The sequence below is a fragment of the Falco punctatus genome (assembly GCF_963210335.1).
Source record: "Falco punctatus genome assembly, chromosome: 4".
Taxonomy (NCBI): Eukaryota; Metazoa; Chordata; class Aves; order Falconiformes; family Falconidae; genus Falco; species Falco punctatus.
The window spans coordinates 8,957,662-8,972,778 of NC_137583.1; the positions used below are offsets into that span (position 1 = coordinate 8,957,662).

The 15,117-nt window shown below is 38.7% G+C and overlaps 1 protein-coding gene across 1 annotated transcript in view; it reads left to right on the forward strand.

Moving 5' to 3' along the window:
* The first annotated feature begins 1,427 nt into the window (after positions 1–1,427).
* Positions 1,428–15,117, forward strand: part of CACNA2D3 (calcium voltage-gated channel auxiliary subunit alpha2delta 3) — a 492,915-nt gene continuing 479,225 nt past the window's right edge. The window contains exons 1-2 of the mRNA XM_080385033.1: positions 1,428–1,551; positions 2,190–2,271. Of these exons, the coding sequence (XP_080241159.1) occupies positions 1,433–1,551; positions 2,190–2,271 (201 nt within the window). The 5' untranslated portion in view covers positions 1,428–1,432. The remainder of the gene's footprint in view (positions 1,552–2,189; positions 2,272–15,117) is intronic.

The following is a 15,117-nucleotide window of genomic DNA, read 5'->3' on the forward strand; positions in this document are numbered from 1 at the left end:
TCAGATCATCTCCAGGTCTTGCCATACTTATTTACATTAAAGTTCAATTGCTATTTTAAGTCTATGCATTTAGTGGAGAAGAAGGTGAGAAAGAAGTAGAGGGAGAAGAATAAAAGCAAAAAGGGGGGAGGGTAGGTATTTTAAAATGCAACAACAACAACAAATACCTGGACCAATTTCTCCTGCTCCCCACGCTGCTCTCTCCGTGGAGGAGCTTGTAATCCTATGTTTGCTATGTCACAGAGGGTTCTTCTATGAGCGCAAATTAATAATTTATTCATAGGCTCGAGTCAGTTAGCCCGCATTGATTTACTTATGCTGCATTTCTCCCCATTCACAAGCCTCCGCCAGTCCTGATCTCTCGGATAGTGACTCGCCGCAGCGCTCAGGCGTGGGAGGAAGCAGCAAACGTGCCTTTATGCACCAGGACGTGCTGTATGTGCCTGAAGTCAATGTGCCAGCCCGACCCGAACGCGGGGTCGGCTGCGGGAACCCGCTGCTCGGCGATGCGGCCGCGGCGGGGGTCGCTGCCCGCTCCCCTCCTCCCGCGGCGCGGCTCGGCGGGCGGGCGGGATGCTGGGCGCTCCCGGCGCCGAGGGCTGAGCTCCGTCCATCCTTCGCCTCTCCGGGCTGTGTGACAGATGCTTGTCATGCAGCGGTGCCCTGCCTGAATTGGCCGGGTCTCCGGTGGGTGTGCGCGGCCCCCCCGCCCCTGCCAGCCCTGCCGAGCCCTCCCTAGCTCAGCCCCCGGCAACGTGCAGCGCTCTCTTCTCGCCTGCCTGGAAGGGCTCAACTAGACTTTCAGCTCCTCCAGACTTTCTCTGCTTTTGCCATACAGAGGCACCCTCCCTCTGGTCCAGCTCCTCCTGTGCCTGCCTCTCTGTCTCCGCGCTATCCCGTTAAAAGGCTGCTGCTCCTGCTCCGCTGGACCAGTGCGCTGGCTGCCTGGAGCCGGGATGAAGGCTGGAGGTTATCGGCGAGGGACAGCAGAACTCTAGGCAGCTTTCCATTTGCAAAGTGAGCAGTAATCGCAAGAAGACAGCCTCCCCAGTTGGAATCAATAGTCTGCTTTCTTGCTGCTAAGGGCACTTTGGAGCAGCAGTAGGTCACTGAAGTAACTCCAGCACACTGCTGACTGCGGAGTTGTAAAGAACTACATGCGAGTGGCTGCAGTAGTGCTGGAAAACGCTTTGCTGTTACCAGGGACACAATAGTTTTCAAGTCCTTAGAGCTTCGCTTCTGGTCCTCTCCTTCCATTACCCAGAGAGGGTCATTCTTTGGAGGGGTGAGGATGGAGCTGTGACTTCTTCCACTGGTGGTCTAGTGGAGGGGGTAGGGGTAGGGAAAGAGGCTTTAGAAGCAAAACCCTACTGGCTGCTGAATCCAGCTTTACTTGAATTTCCCCAAATCTTTCCAGGCACAGAGAGGCACAATGCCAGAGAACCTGAATCTTCTTCGGGCTTTTTGGGGTTTTTCCTTTATCTTCTGGACAGCTTTTAACACAGCCCTAGTGGATGTGGTTGGATCGGAGCAGCAGATCCCCTTGTCTGTGTAAGTGCTTTCACGCTATTGCTCTCAGGACCATGTTCAAGGATGAGAACTTGACTGCTCAAGTTCTTATCTTTCTATATTGCAGATATTTGACTGTTCCAGGCACCTTTGCTCCTCTGTCAGCTGTGTTTAAAGTGGTAGTTTCTAACATGCTCAGCACTACTTTGATTTTGTTGTAGGAGCTGTGTTGGTGGAGTATGTGGCCGCAGAGCCTTAACTTAAGTGCTTGTGTTTACTGAAGTTGCTGCTGTTAACTCCTTCTCCTGTGAGCATTTACCATTCAGAACTGTTGTGCCATTTGATCTGCTTCTTTCCTTTCAATGGATATACGTTGTGTTGTGCAGAAATGTACTTTGGCACAAGCTGATTCTCTAAATTTAAACAATGCAGGTTGGGTGGTTTCATATCGGAGGCCTCACCTTAGCACAGTGTCTAGTTTGTGCTTAGACTTGAACAGCTTCGCTAATCTTTTGCTGTGCTTAGGTTCCTCAGTGAGCTCTTTAATGCAAAATTGCTAGGATCCTTCTGCGTGCAGCTGAAGCTGTTACAGTCTGTGTTGCTTGCTATGACATGTGTATTACATTTCTTCCTGTCTCTCGTTTTTTTTTTTTTTTTTTTTTTTTTTTTTTTCTTCACAGTGTAAAGCTCTGGGCCTCAGCATTTGGTGGAGAGATCAAATCTATTGCAGCCAAGTACTCAGGTTCCCAGCTCCTGCAGAAGGTAAGGATCCCTTCAGTTGCAATAAGGAAGGTTTTAACAGAGAAAATGGAGGCAGGTTTAATTTTTTTTAGATGAATAGGAAAGCAGTACTGTACATGCTTTAGTCCACAATCTATTTTTATATTGCATACTAGTCCCTGATGACTCGTTGCATTGCACTACACTATCTGGAGAGTTCTTGATTAAACTGTTATTGTTCTGTTTAGACAATGTTGGGTTTTTTTGTCATTAGAAAGTAAACTCCAACAATTTTATTTCTCAGAATCTAGGCTTCAGCCTAGATTGCGGGAATTTAATGTGGTGCTGCATTGTGGTGATGATGTTTCTGTGTAGAAACAGCTGCTTCTCATGAAAAATGTTCACTTCATTCAAGGAGCAGAATTAGTGCATATTGTATTATTTTCACCCTGTGCCGTATGTGTGCAATTCATGGTATCAGGAGAAGGCGGCTGCACTGTTGTTTGTCATCTCTGCAGTTTTTACAATCCCATTATTCCCCCAATCATCTCAACCCAGTGCTGGGATGTATTACATCATTACAGATAAGAGGAATGAATGTGGTTATCTTCTTGCTCAGCTGCACAGCTGGGTAATAAGGTAGTGAAGTATTGCAAAAACTTGAGAAATTGGTATAAGTCTACATAATTGGGGCAGAGGGTAATAAGAAAGCGGATTTGAATATTAGGTATATATCAAGGACTCTGTCTACTCTAATTTAAACATGCAACCTATAGTGAATTTCTGTATTGTAGACAACTTATTTTTACAGCAGTTACTGAAAAAAAATACAATGAGAGACTAAGAGGAATATGTTGAATATTTTAAGACTGTGATTTTGCGGCATTTAATGTGATCCTCAAAAGGCAATATGGAAATGGAAACACAGTGAAACATTCACTGACTACAGAGTCACTCATTCAACCCATATGGTAAATTTCTGCTGGTTTTTTAGATGTGATTTTTAGTTCAGAGTAACACATTTTTTTTTGTTTTTTTTGGTCCGATTATGAAGGAAATTATACCTTGAGCTTGTAGCACTTATTTGGAAAGGCTTGTATATGTGTGAAATTATGTAACAAACAGTACATGTGGCAGTTGAAATAAAAAGCTTATGCTATCCCTGTAAAATGAAAGCAACTAATTTAATGAGTACTAAAGGTATATGAGCTTCTTAGCAGTATCTGTTTTCTCGGTGTTGCATACCCAGGACTGCAAAACATGAACTTTACTAAGCTAAAATACAGAACTATTAAGAACAGAAATATCTGAGGTCCCTTACCACCTTTCGAGGCCATTAAATGGCTTCAAAATATCGGACAATCTTTTATTTTCATCTGAAAATCTGGACTTTCAGTATTTATTATATTTGCAGCTCACATTCTTTAGAGTCTGTGTAGTCTTATATCATCACATTTTTGTATGAACTCCTTAAATTTATAAAGCAGATGGAGCTTTCTGTTTTAATTACTATCTAATCGAGTATCATTAAAAGACTTTAATTTTTTATTGAGCCATAACAAACAGGTATCTTTATTTAACTTTGGAACTGTTCCACATGCAACTATTTTTGCACTAAAATGACTTTTAAAATAATTAAATCTACCAAATACAAATCGTCCAATATTCACTAAAAAAATACGGAATATACTGGGTTTTGCAATTGTGCTAAAATCCAGGAAGAATCGGTTATGAGATCTTTAAGTATTCTTTTCCTTATAGTGGCTACTGCCGTTATCATTTCTGTAATGTATTTTTTCCCTCTGAAGTAGCAAGATTGCTTCCTATTGGTTGTTATAATTGCAGGTAATTGGAAGCTATTCATTTTACCTTTTCATCAGCATCCTCTCTGTTTTGGTAACAAATCTGTGCTCCTGTTTTTAAAGGTGGACAGTGTATATTCATTCCAAGCTATTTTGTTTTTGTTTCTTGCTTTTGTTATGGTATTTCATTATGGGATGAAAGATGAGAAACAAACCAAAGACTTGACAGGCATTTAGAACATTTTTATTCCTCTGTCACATCCTTTATTGTGTGGTGGTTTTTGTTTTTGTTTTTTTTTTCTTTTTCCCTTCTGGTTACAGTAGTTTTAGGAAACCTTTGGTGTTCTTTACTTCTTTACTGAGAATTCCAAGTGTCCCTGTCATTTTAAGCTTGCTATTTCTTTCTGTTGGCCATGGCAAATGGGCCTGGATGACTTTAATGTGTATCTTTTTGTGTTATTATAAACCATATTTCTTCTGTAAGCTTGTGTGAATAAAAACATGGCAAACTTCAAGAGTTGCAGGTATTTTCAGCATGCAAAGTCAGTGACAGGAGTTGTAACGATTAAGGAAGTGATAGCACAGTAGGGCGCTTGGTGCAAGCGCCTCTTTCCTCCCACCCCACTCCCTCCTCACTAGCCAGCATCACGAATCCATTTGGTGTTTGCTGTGAGCTCTGGGTCATCACAGTCAATGTCGTCTTAAAGTCAAGATTCTGCTTTTAGAAGCAGTGTGACTTCTAATATTAGTGAAGGAATCCACATTTTCTGATTATGAATTAAGCATCATTAAACAAATGAAGATATAAACTATGTGTATAATTATGTATCTGGACAGTATAGATTTCTTAATTACCAACTTCTTTGTAATGCCATTTAGTTTAATAAAGTTTTGAGAAAGGAAAAATTAATATAAAGGTTACTTGATTGATTTTGTTTGCATACATATAGTGAGCGCCACTTCTCAAGGAATGCATTTGAAATCAAGGTATGATTGACAGCTTTTCTGCCCAAGTGTTTTACACATTAAGAGTCATTTGACCTACACTAAAATTTCACTGAGCAAATGAAGTTATGTGAGATACTCGATAAAGAAAATTTTGCCAGGCTGTAGCTGTGAACATTGATTTAGTTATTATAATTCTTAAGTCTTGCCGTACTGCGAATGCCAAGTGGGTAACCAGCATTGTGGTCCTCTTGAGTTTCAAAAAGTTTTATAAGAATATTTTTGTCACTTTTTGAAACTCCTTATTTAAAAACCCCTCAACGCTGCTTACCTTAATTGAATGTTTTATTACTATATTACTATGATAATCTTATCCAAGTATGTTTTCATGCCTCCTAAGAGTATATGGGATATATGATTTCCCCCCAAATTTAATTTAGGTGAAATACAGACACTGTAAGTAGCTCAGAAAATAATAATAATAATAGTTCAGTAAATAATTTCAGAAATGGCAATGACCTTTTAAGCAAAATTAGCACTTTAAAATGTAGTATTTAAATGTTCTACTACTGGTTTTCAAAGGGAAGGAAGACCATCCAGTGTTCAAAATCCATACAGAAGAAAATAGGACAATATTATTCCTAAGTTATCTGATTTAGGAGTTTTAAGAGTTGTCACATAGGTTTGACAACATGCAAGAAGCTGTTTGGTGCAGTAGAGACATGCATACTCTTCACCTACTTAGCACACAGTGCTGGGGCCCAAGAACTGATTCAAATTTTAATTGTCTCTTTGAAAGCTCAAGGAAAAAAACTAAACACCTAAGTAATTTGCTTGACTTTAATTTTGACACTTCTTTCCCTAATCAATGTTTGTATTTAGTGAGTACTGGAGTAAATGTGAGGGTGTAGCCCACTGGCAAAGTCAGGCTTTAAGTATAGGATGCACAGCAGGAGTTAGGTGCCAGGAAGATACTTCAGCTGCTAGGATTAGAATTTTGGAGGAACAGACTCTGGGGAATGCTACTGTTTGCATTGCAGTGTCCGTGGTGATAATGTGCTTTCAGTTCCACGCTGTTGCAAAATAACAGTAGTAATAAAATGGAAGCAAAAAATGCAGATAATGTGCCTTCTGTTAATGTTAAAAATAATTATTTTTCCACAGTAAAGATTTTCTAATATCAATTAAGTGTCTGTTTCTCTAAAATGCCATGTGGTCTATGCTTTCTCAGATTACTTCAGGAGACACTACTAATTATTTTTTCAATATATTCTGAGCTTTGATAATTCTTGATGTGGTCCTGAATAATGGATTTAATTTTATTGCAAATGTAGGAACAGTTTCTAACAGAAAATAAACTTTTATTTATTGGTTCTTGCCAAAAAGGTTTCTTGCTGAAGACAAGCTTGTTTCAGTCCATCTCAGATTTTTTATGGTTTATTTTTTCCTTTCCCTTATGTAAGTCGTCTAACAGAGTCTTTGCTGTTATGTAAGCACTGCCTGCCTTGGTCTCAGGCAGTCTGTGGTCTGCATCTGCCTACTCTTTTCAACGAATTCTTCATTGTGTTAGAAGTCCTCAAATCATTGCATTTTCTCAAAGTAGGTTTTTCAGTCAGTGCAGCATTCCTGCTTTTAAAGGTTCAGAATTGCCTTTTGTCTTACTGACTAGACTTGATGCTGTATCTTATTTCTTACAACTATGGAAATGTCAGCGCAAAACTAATAGAACAGGGGTGATTTAGATCAATTAGCATTCAGCTGGTGTCTGATTCATGCAGTACATCTATCTTTAGGTTTAAATCATATAATAGTGACTTAAATTTTTAGAGGAGTTCAGTCCAATCATCTTGATGTTAATTGCTTTTCATATACTCAGCCTTATGTTGGTTTTGGTCTTTGTAGGCTGTTTTTTCTTTGCATGAGACACTGCAACTATTGCTTTGAAGGAAGGGTCAGTAGGATTGAGACTTAAGTTTCTTGGATATCAATTTAAACTTTTGCCAGCTGAGCAATTTTAAACGTGTAAAAATAGTACTGATCTCTTTTCTATAAGAAGTAGGAGGAAAGTGATCAAAATCCTGTAGATGTAGAACTGTGATATAAAAAAAAAAATCACAACAAAACAACCAACATTACCACTCCCTGCAAAAACCCAAAATCAATAGCAAGAACCCCTGCCCCAACCAACCAAAAAAAACCCCATAAACCAAACCAAACCAAAACCCCCTCCACACACACCCCTAACAACAAAAAAAGCCCAGAAAACCCCACCCCTACCCCCCAAAAAACCCGACCAAACAAATCAAATAAAACCAACCAAACAAAAAAACCCGCAAACCCTCAAACTGAAAAAACCCACCAGCCAGGTAAATGGCATAGAGCTTACAAAAAGCTCTATTCAGAATAGAAGTCTGATTATGCAAAATGTGTCTCCTAGCACTGAATTAAAATCAAGCATTAGAAAAGAAAAGAAATAAGCATCTGAGAATCTTAAATCATTTTAATTGCAATGATTAATGCAAATGATGTTTTGAAACTTGCAGAGCTTGAATGTCCATTCCCTTTCATTCTTACAGATATTTGGGCTACATGAATCACAAGGTTATTCTCCGTGCCAGACTAGTTACAGAGCATTTCAGCGTGTTTGAAGTATGTAATGTTGTTATCTGAAGACATGAATGTGTAAAGTCTTTTGGATAGATAGTTTATTTTTTCTTTATTCAAGAAAAAAATCACATTAGTAGCATGTGAATGTATTGGGTGGAAAAACCTGCTGGGTCACTAATTTTCAGGTAGCATATTGATCTGTAGAAGAAAGTATCACAGAGCTGTCAAACTTTTGGTAGTGTTGTCTCTCTCAATAACAGAATAATTTTTCCTTTTCTTGAAATGAAGTTCTGCCTTCTCTGGAGGTATTGGAAAATTTCCTTTACCTTCAGTGAAGTTAGATCTGCATCTTGAATGATGTAATAGAAATATGAGACGGCTTTAGTAAGTTTATGATATGTGCATTACACTTTTGATAATGTCTTTTAATGTGAAAATTACTGAGCGGACAATCCAACTGGAAAACTTGAAAGGAAAAGAATGCTCATTCCCTTGCTTTAATGCATTTATGGTTGTTTGTTTTCACATCCTGTATTGGAAAATGCTTACATTTCAAGGTTAAAAGAGCCAGTCTCCATGCAAATTATCTTGACGGTGGAGGTACGTAGAGCCATGAATAGATGCTGCACTGTAGTGGTGATTCACTTTTAAGCAACTGCTAATCAATACTCTACACTTTCAAATGTCATTACTGTTCTGTAGGGTACAATTTTTTGTTGCTGATAATAAGTGGTTACACATTGTACAACACAAATTATATATTGATAGGATAGACTGTATTTTAGGTTGCTGTAGAAGCTTCACTGAAAGGTCTTAGTGAAATACTCTGATTAATATGTTGATCTTGTGAAATTCCATTTTGCTTTTTTGATGTATAAAGTTTTTGCAAAATTACATGAGTGTTTTTGTGACCCTACTTTAGTATCTGAAGTACTTTCTTAGACTGAATGACAAAATCATTGCAAGATTTGTATTTAAAAAGGAAGTCTCTGAAAACATACTTTTTTTTTTTTTTTTAAACGTAACTGGGGAAAGGTTGGGAAGGGTCTTGGAGGCCTTTCTAGAGGATTCCAGGGACAGTTAATTTCTGAAAATATCCTGCCCTCGGATCTCCTGGGCTTTTACAGATGAAGTTTTCCATCTTATAATTGATAACTAGTATGCTGTTACTGAGGATGGTGATATAAGACATGAAGAGATTGTGACTGGTCAAGAGAGATGGACTTGTTCACAAAGGAGTGCGCAGTGTTACAACCAGTGTATTGAATTTAATCTGGGCATAAAGTAGTAGACAGTAGAATACAGAGCATGGGAATCAAGCTGTCGTAAATCCCTCCTGCCTAAAGAGTTGGCTTCCTGCAGCCTTTAGCAGGGTCAGCAGTAGCAGAACATCTCAGATTGTTTTAACGAAGTAGACTTGAGTTGATAGTAGATATAAGTCAAGTTTAGAAAACAATTTTTTTTATCCAGGCAAAGATAAAATAAGGCTGTTTGATCAATGGTGCTCTTTGAGAATGGAGAAACAGATTTGAATTTGTAGTGAAGTTAGTGTGAGGTGTATAACTCTATGGTTGAAGTGATCTGAATTCAAATCTTGGACAAGCTATTGGTGAGGGGAGTGTATTTTTAAATCTATCTTCAAAATATAAATGCTTGAGCAACATGCAGTGCCAGGCAATTTTCAGGGAGTGGGGGTGGTGGTGGTTGAGGAGGCGAACATGATTGCTGTAGTGGAAGATGGAAATACTTAATATGCTTTGTGTAGGAATATGATTTTCATTTCATGCACATGAGGTTCAAGTTTATTTCCTGGAAGATCCCTAACACGGGAAAACTGCATTTTTTTCCAGAAGACTCTTTCAAAACCCTGTGAGAAAGCAGATTCCCTTAGCAAGTGTTTGGCAGGCAGAGGTGGGTAGAATTGTTGCTTCTACTCCTAGGCTAATTTATGTCAGTAGACATTTGGAATCTTCTCTGGTACCCTCAGAGAGGCTGAACTCTTGCACCAGCTTCCTGTTGTACTTGAGTTTTCCTGTTTGCTAGGAGCACAAATTAGTTTTGTGTTGCTCCTCACGCTGATTCCTTTTGCATTTGTGACAAGAAAAGGTTATTCTCTCTCCTCTTTATTGACTTCCCCCCACACCAACTGCGCCCATTGTAACCCGTTACGGATGCGTCAGTTTCTGACAGTGATTTACAAAAGTTGTCAGTGGGGGAAGTCACAGACTCCAGGTGCACTTGATGCTCCTGGTATCTGGGGCCATTGTGAGTAGACTGGGGGGATCAGGGATGTTTTACCCTCAAAGACTGATCTGATCCAATACATTTTACCTGCTCCCTATATCTGCCATATTTTCTGGTGCAATGGCTGATGTGGCTATCTTTAATCTCTGTAGCAAGCTGAGAACTGACTGGGAATCTCATGTATGATAAAGCATATGTCAAATGCATATTTATGAGACTAGAAATGTTCTAAACCGCAGAAACTCTTAAAGGTAAGATACTTATGGCGCATAGACAGAGGGGTACAAGTCTTGAATTCCAAAAAAACCTTTCAGCGTTTGGTGCAGACTGGTATGCTGTGTGAAAGAGGCAACCTTCAAACAAGCTAGAAAACTGGAGGGGGCAAAAACCCAAAGAAACAAAAAAAGTGTCTTTCCTTTTGTACTGAGGAAGAAAGAGAAATGTGAATGGGGTAGGGGAGAGGGAAGAGAGAAAGAACTAAATCTGTTTCACTAGACAGAGATTTAGTGCCATGGGCCAAGCTGTGCCTGAGCAAAACCAGTAAAAACTTGAAAGGAAATATGGCAACACTCTTCACAACCAGAAAAGCAGGAAGAAGGATAAATATATTCTCTATATCCATAGTAGCTGAACAAGAACTGGTGTTTAAACACAAGAATTAGTTTTTCCTACTATCATATTTTTATATTTTTTTAACTGAGAAGAAAGCACTGGAATAATGTGCAACTCTTGCAGGATGGCTTTTTAGAACAGGTTACCTGCCATTACGTAGATATTGTTGAGCTGCATTATGTTAAAAGATAAGCTACACCTTTTATTTTGGACTATAAACAATGAAACTAATTGTATTTCTTTGATGTCTATATCTACGCACTGTTAAGCTTTGTGCCTTTATCTCCTTAAGACATGGCTGGGAAGTCCTTCAACTTTCAGAGCAGAAAGGTTATAAAACACTGGCATTACTGCTGTACAGTTGGCCAGGTTGAACGCTTGGTTTTTTTTCTGATTTATAAGCATACGATCAAATGATCTTACTAAAATATATGGCTTTTTGCTATAGAAGGATAAATATATTAAATAAAAAGATTAAACTTGGGAGCCGTCTTCATCTAGTTGACTTGAAGTCCAAGAACCATGTGGTAAAACTTCAGCAGGCTTAGCTTTTAAAGATGTCACAACATACTCTTATGCTAAGTGTAACTATGAAGTACACGGGTAATAGTGCTTAACTAGGGCTTGTAAGACAGCATGATGTCCCAGTGAGAGCAAAAGAAATGGTTTATTAGATTTTAAACTCCTGGTTTGTTCCTTATGTACCTGCCACATGTTCTAGTACTTTGCTATCAACAGTTGTTGGTATTTAGTAAAGTTTGTTCTTAACTCTTACTCTCAAGAAGACTTCTTCCTAAGTGCTACATATGCTGAATTTTTGCTTTTTTAGATAGAGCCTGTTTGGTTGGTTGGATAGAGTCATTGAGGCATATAGGTAATCAGAAAAGTGTGTGGCAGGTGGTTTTTTCTAGCCATTTGTTCTGTCTGTTGAGATTGCTGAAAGAACTGTAAAAATCTAAAACAATATGTTTCATTAAGGTGACCAAAACAATTCCTAAAATATTAGAAGGCATTCTCTTTGCCAGAGCACTTGCTCCTACTCCTACTTTTGCTTTCCTTAATTTGACATGTTGTTCCACTGTTGCCTTTATCTCTCTCTCCCTCTCCTCCTCTCTGAACCACCTTATTTATCTTATATTTAATTTTTTCCATTTCAAAATGGGCAGATGTTTTAGAGAGAAGTGCTTTGTTCTGAGACTGATGCCAAATGGTTTGCATAAATCAGTGTGCAGTACAGAAGGCACTTGAAAAGATAGCAATTACTATCTATCCTTCAAACTAGATTGAGATCTTAGAGCACCCAAGTTAAGGAAGTAAAAGATGCAAGATAAGGTTGTTCTCAGGTCCATTAACAAATCATATGGTGACCTAATCTAGTTCATAAGGTTTGGGATATAATATGAGAAGTACGTGCCTATAATTCATTCAGTGTATCAGGACTTAATATGTGGGTCCTGTTGATTGTTCATGATTTAGCTTGCTTATATGTATGATTGAAGTTTCCTTACTGAAGATTTGCCCTTAGTTTTTAGGAAAGGAAATTACTTTTGAGCTTCTAATAGCCTTGTGAAATGTTTTACTTTGTTCAAAATTTCTTTCCTCGAAATGTGGAGTTGACAGCCTTCCATGAATTTTGTGCAGGTGGCAGATAATATATTCTGTTAACACTGTTCCTCTATAATGTGCAAGTCGAGTAGATCTCTGATTAATGTTCTCCTGAATTCAGCGATACTGAATTTTAAAACTCTAATTGTGCTCTTTTATAACTGAGACTTTTGGGTTTGGCACTAATGACTCGGCAAAACTGGTTCTGGAAAAAATTTTTCATTTTCCCCCTTTGTAAAACTGTCTTACTCTCTTCCGCTGTGGAACTCTGTTTTTAATAATTTCTAGAATTGTAGAGTAATTCTGGAAGAAGATTTGGAAGGTCTTTAACTTCCTGCTCAAAGTGAGATCCGTGCTTAAATCGACGCAGGTTTCTTGGGGCATTGTTGAGTCTCATCTTCAGAACCTTCAGGCACAGACTGCAACCTCTTCTGTTCCAGTGCCTGGCTCTACTCTGGATGAAAAGTTACGTACCTAAGCTGGAGCTTCCCACTTCAATTTGACTGCTGTCTGTCACTACTCCTACTGTGCACCTCCATGAATAGCCTTGCTCGTCTTCTCTGTAACCTCCTTGTAGGTTTTGAAAGACATGACGTTTAGTCGTGGCAGGCCTTTCTTAGGCCCCCGTCATAGATAGTATTATACTATCTTTTAGTTGCTTCATCAGGTCTCAACACTATTTTCTCGTAGATTCTTTCAAAATAATTTGCGTTAATATTACAGGCTCTTAAACTGAACTTTCTGCTATTTAATATGTAGGTGGGCTTTTTCCCCAGGCTCTTGTGTTCTCGCAGTAGGAGTATGTAACTATTCTCATATTTGTGAATTCTCAAGAGTAATTTCCGTTAAGTTGATTGCATGAATGGGAGAAGGTTTGTGGTTGGTGTTTTTAAATTTGTCGTGGTGGCAGAGGAATTTCTCTTCTAATCTAGGGCTCAACTAAACCCTTTAGCTCTCAGTTGTTTCACTAGCCATTTTTTTTTCCTATCTTTATCAGCCACTGTATCTCAAGTGAACTTAGTGTTGTACAGAAATTAGTCAGCTGGTTAGAAGGTTTTCTGTCTTGTCATCTCTTTTTACTTTATTCTACAGTGTCTGGCAAGGAGCTTCTTCATGCTTTTATACACAAATAAGAATTTGGCTTGCTTTCCTAAGAAGCAGGAGTCAAAATTATACAGTCATAGTATCTTTAGCCTTTTAGATAAAAGCACTGTGAAAATGCTTTTTGGAAGGCATTATGAAAGGTTTGGTCAGGGCCACAGCATATAGTGCTCCAACTGTTCCTCTAGGTCGTATGTTAATGTTTGTCTGGTCAATATACTCCCAAGGTTTTGTGTCAAGCTAAGGCACTAATTTTCAAGACACAAAAAAGGATCTACATACTATGGGTATTAAAATTTGATGTGTTGAGAACACATCATTGGTCACAAAATTAGATAATTATCTTCTAAAGTGACAATGCTTCAAAGATGAAAAGCAGGCGTATTCAAACTTCAGCTTTACCTTGAAGCTAAATGACTATCATTTTATGACAGCTGTGCAAAATGTATGACTGCCGAGCTGTTTGTACATGATGCTATCGTATTACATTAATAGAAATTTTCACTGATAATGAAACCTAGTAGGAGGCTAAGAGTAAAGCTTTATGTTATGACTTGCAGCCATTGACTATCTGCATCCAACAGATTTATTACCCCCTACGCACATCGTGCCTTTTACAATATCTTCTGCCATTTCTTCGACAAAGTACAAGAAAGATGATATTATAGATGGCACGATACAAAACAAATCTGAGTACTCACCTCATGCTCCAGCCTTCCACCTATCATTACTGACTGCAATGCAATTACAGGAAAAGTGGAGATGAGTTCTGCCATCCTCCTGGAACTTTCCATGAAAAAGACTGGGACATGGGGAGCAATATAAAAGAAAACTGGAGAATTACTGTTACTCGGATTTTAACTTTCTTATTAAAGTCAAGGCAGCAGACTCTAGATTCAGTTATATCTGGCTGCTTATCCTAGGTCTGTGATAACCTTTTTGATGGTCTGCTCAGGCCACATAACCTTGGTGGCCAAAATTTAGTGCAGACATGAAGCATATTAACTTAACCTGTGATGTCACATGTACAAACCTGGCACGTGGGGGTGGTAGGATTTCATCCGGAATGCCAGCAGCTTTGAATTGAAAGTTAAAACTACAAGCAGGATTCCCCACCCCCAAAGGGAGGCATTTTGCCTAAACTTTCCCTGTAAAATGGGCCCAGTGATACTGCCTTTTTCCGTAAATTGTTCAACTTTGAAATCGTCTGGATTGGGAGCAACACTTTTTGTAGAGTGTTTAGCATATGGAGAGGATCAGGTGGTGAAGAACAGGGTTAGCATATGGATATGGAAGTAAAGCAAAGTACATGGAATGGCTCAGCTCCGAGGGATACAAAGCATTAGTTTTAACACATTTTTAAAGTAAAACTACTTTCAGTACTGAAAAGATAAATGCTTTCCTGTTACAGTCCTGAATAACTACAAAATTGATAGAAACCTCTCTTTCTGCTGTTGATATTTAGTATCTGTAGCTGGCAATAAATCTCCATATGGCATTGTGCTGGAAAGTGAAATTGAACCCTTTCTTGTCAGAGAATTAATTTTTCATATGCTTTGAGCACAGTGATGTGCGATGCTGATATTAGAAATTAATTTTCAATTTTGCAAACATTTTCTGCTTTCCCTCATATATTTTCTTTTCCTCCCACCTGGTGATACTTCCTTCTTATTCATTGTCCACGTAACTACAGTTCTGCGCTGTTTTATTTTTTCCTATCTAGGTCCTTCAGACTTCCTGACCTTTTCTGATTTTCCTCCAAGTGAGATCCAACCCATAAGACTCATTACCGAATCAAATTCACAAATGTCAAATGCAGTTAAATTAGGAATCAAACAACTTTCTTTATCCTTTTATGGGTAGCTGATTATTTCTGTCTGTATTGCAATTACCGTAGAAATTTATTTTCCATATGTACTTTCTCACTCTGTCCTTCTCTGTACTTCCAGTTGCTTATAGCCATAGCTTTTTT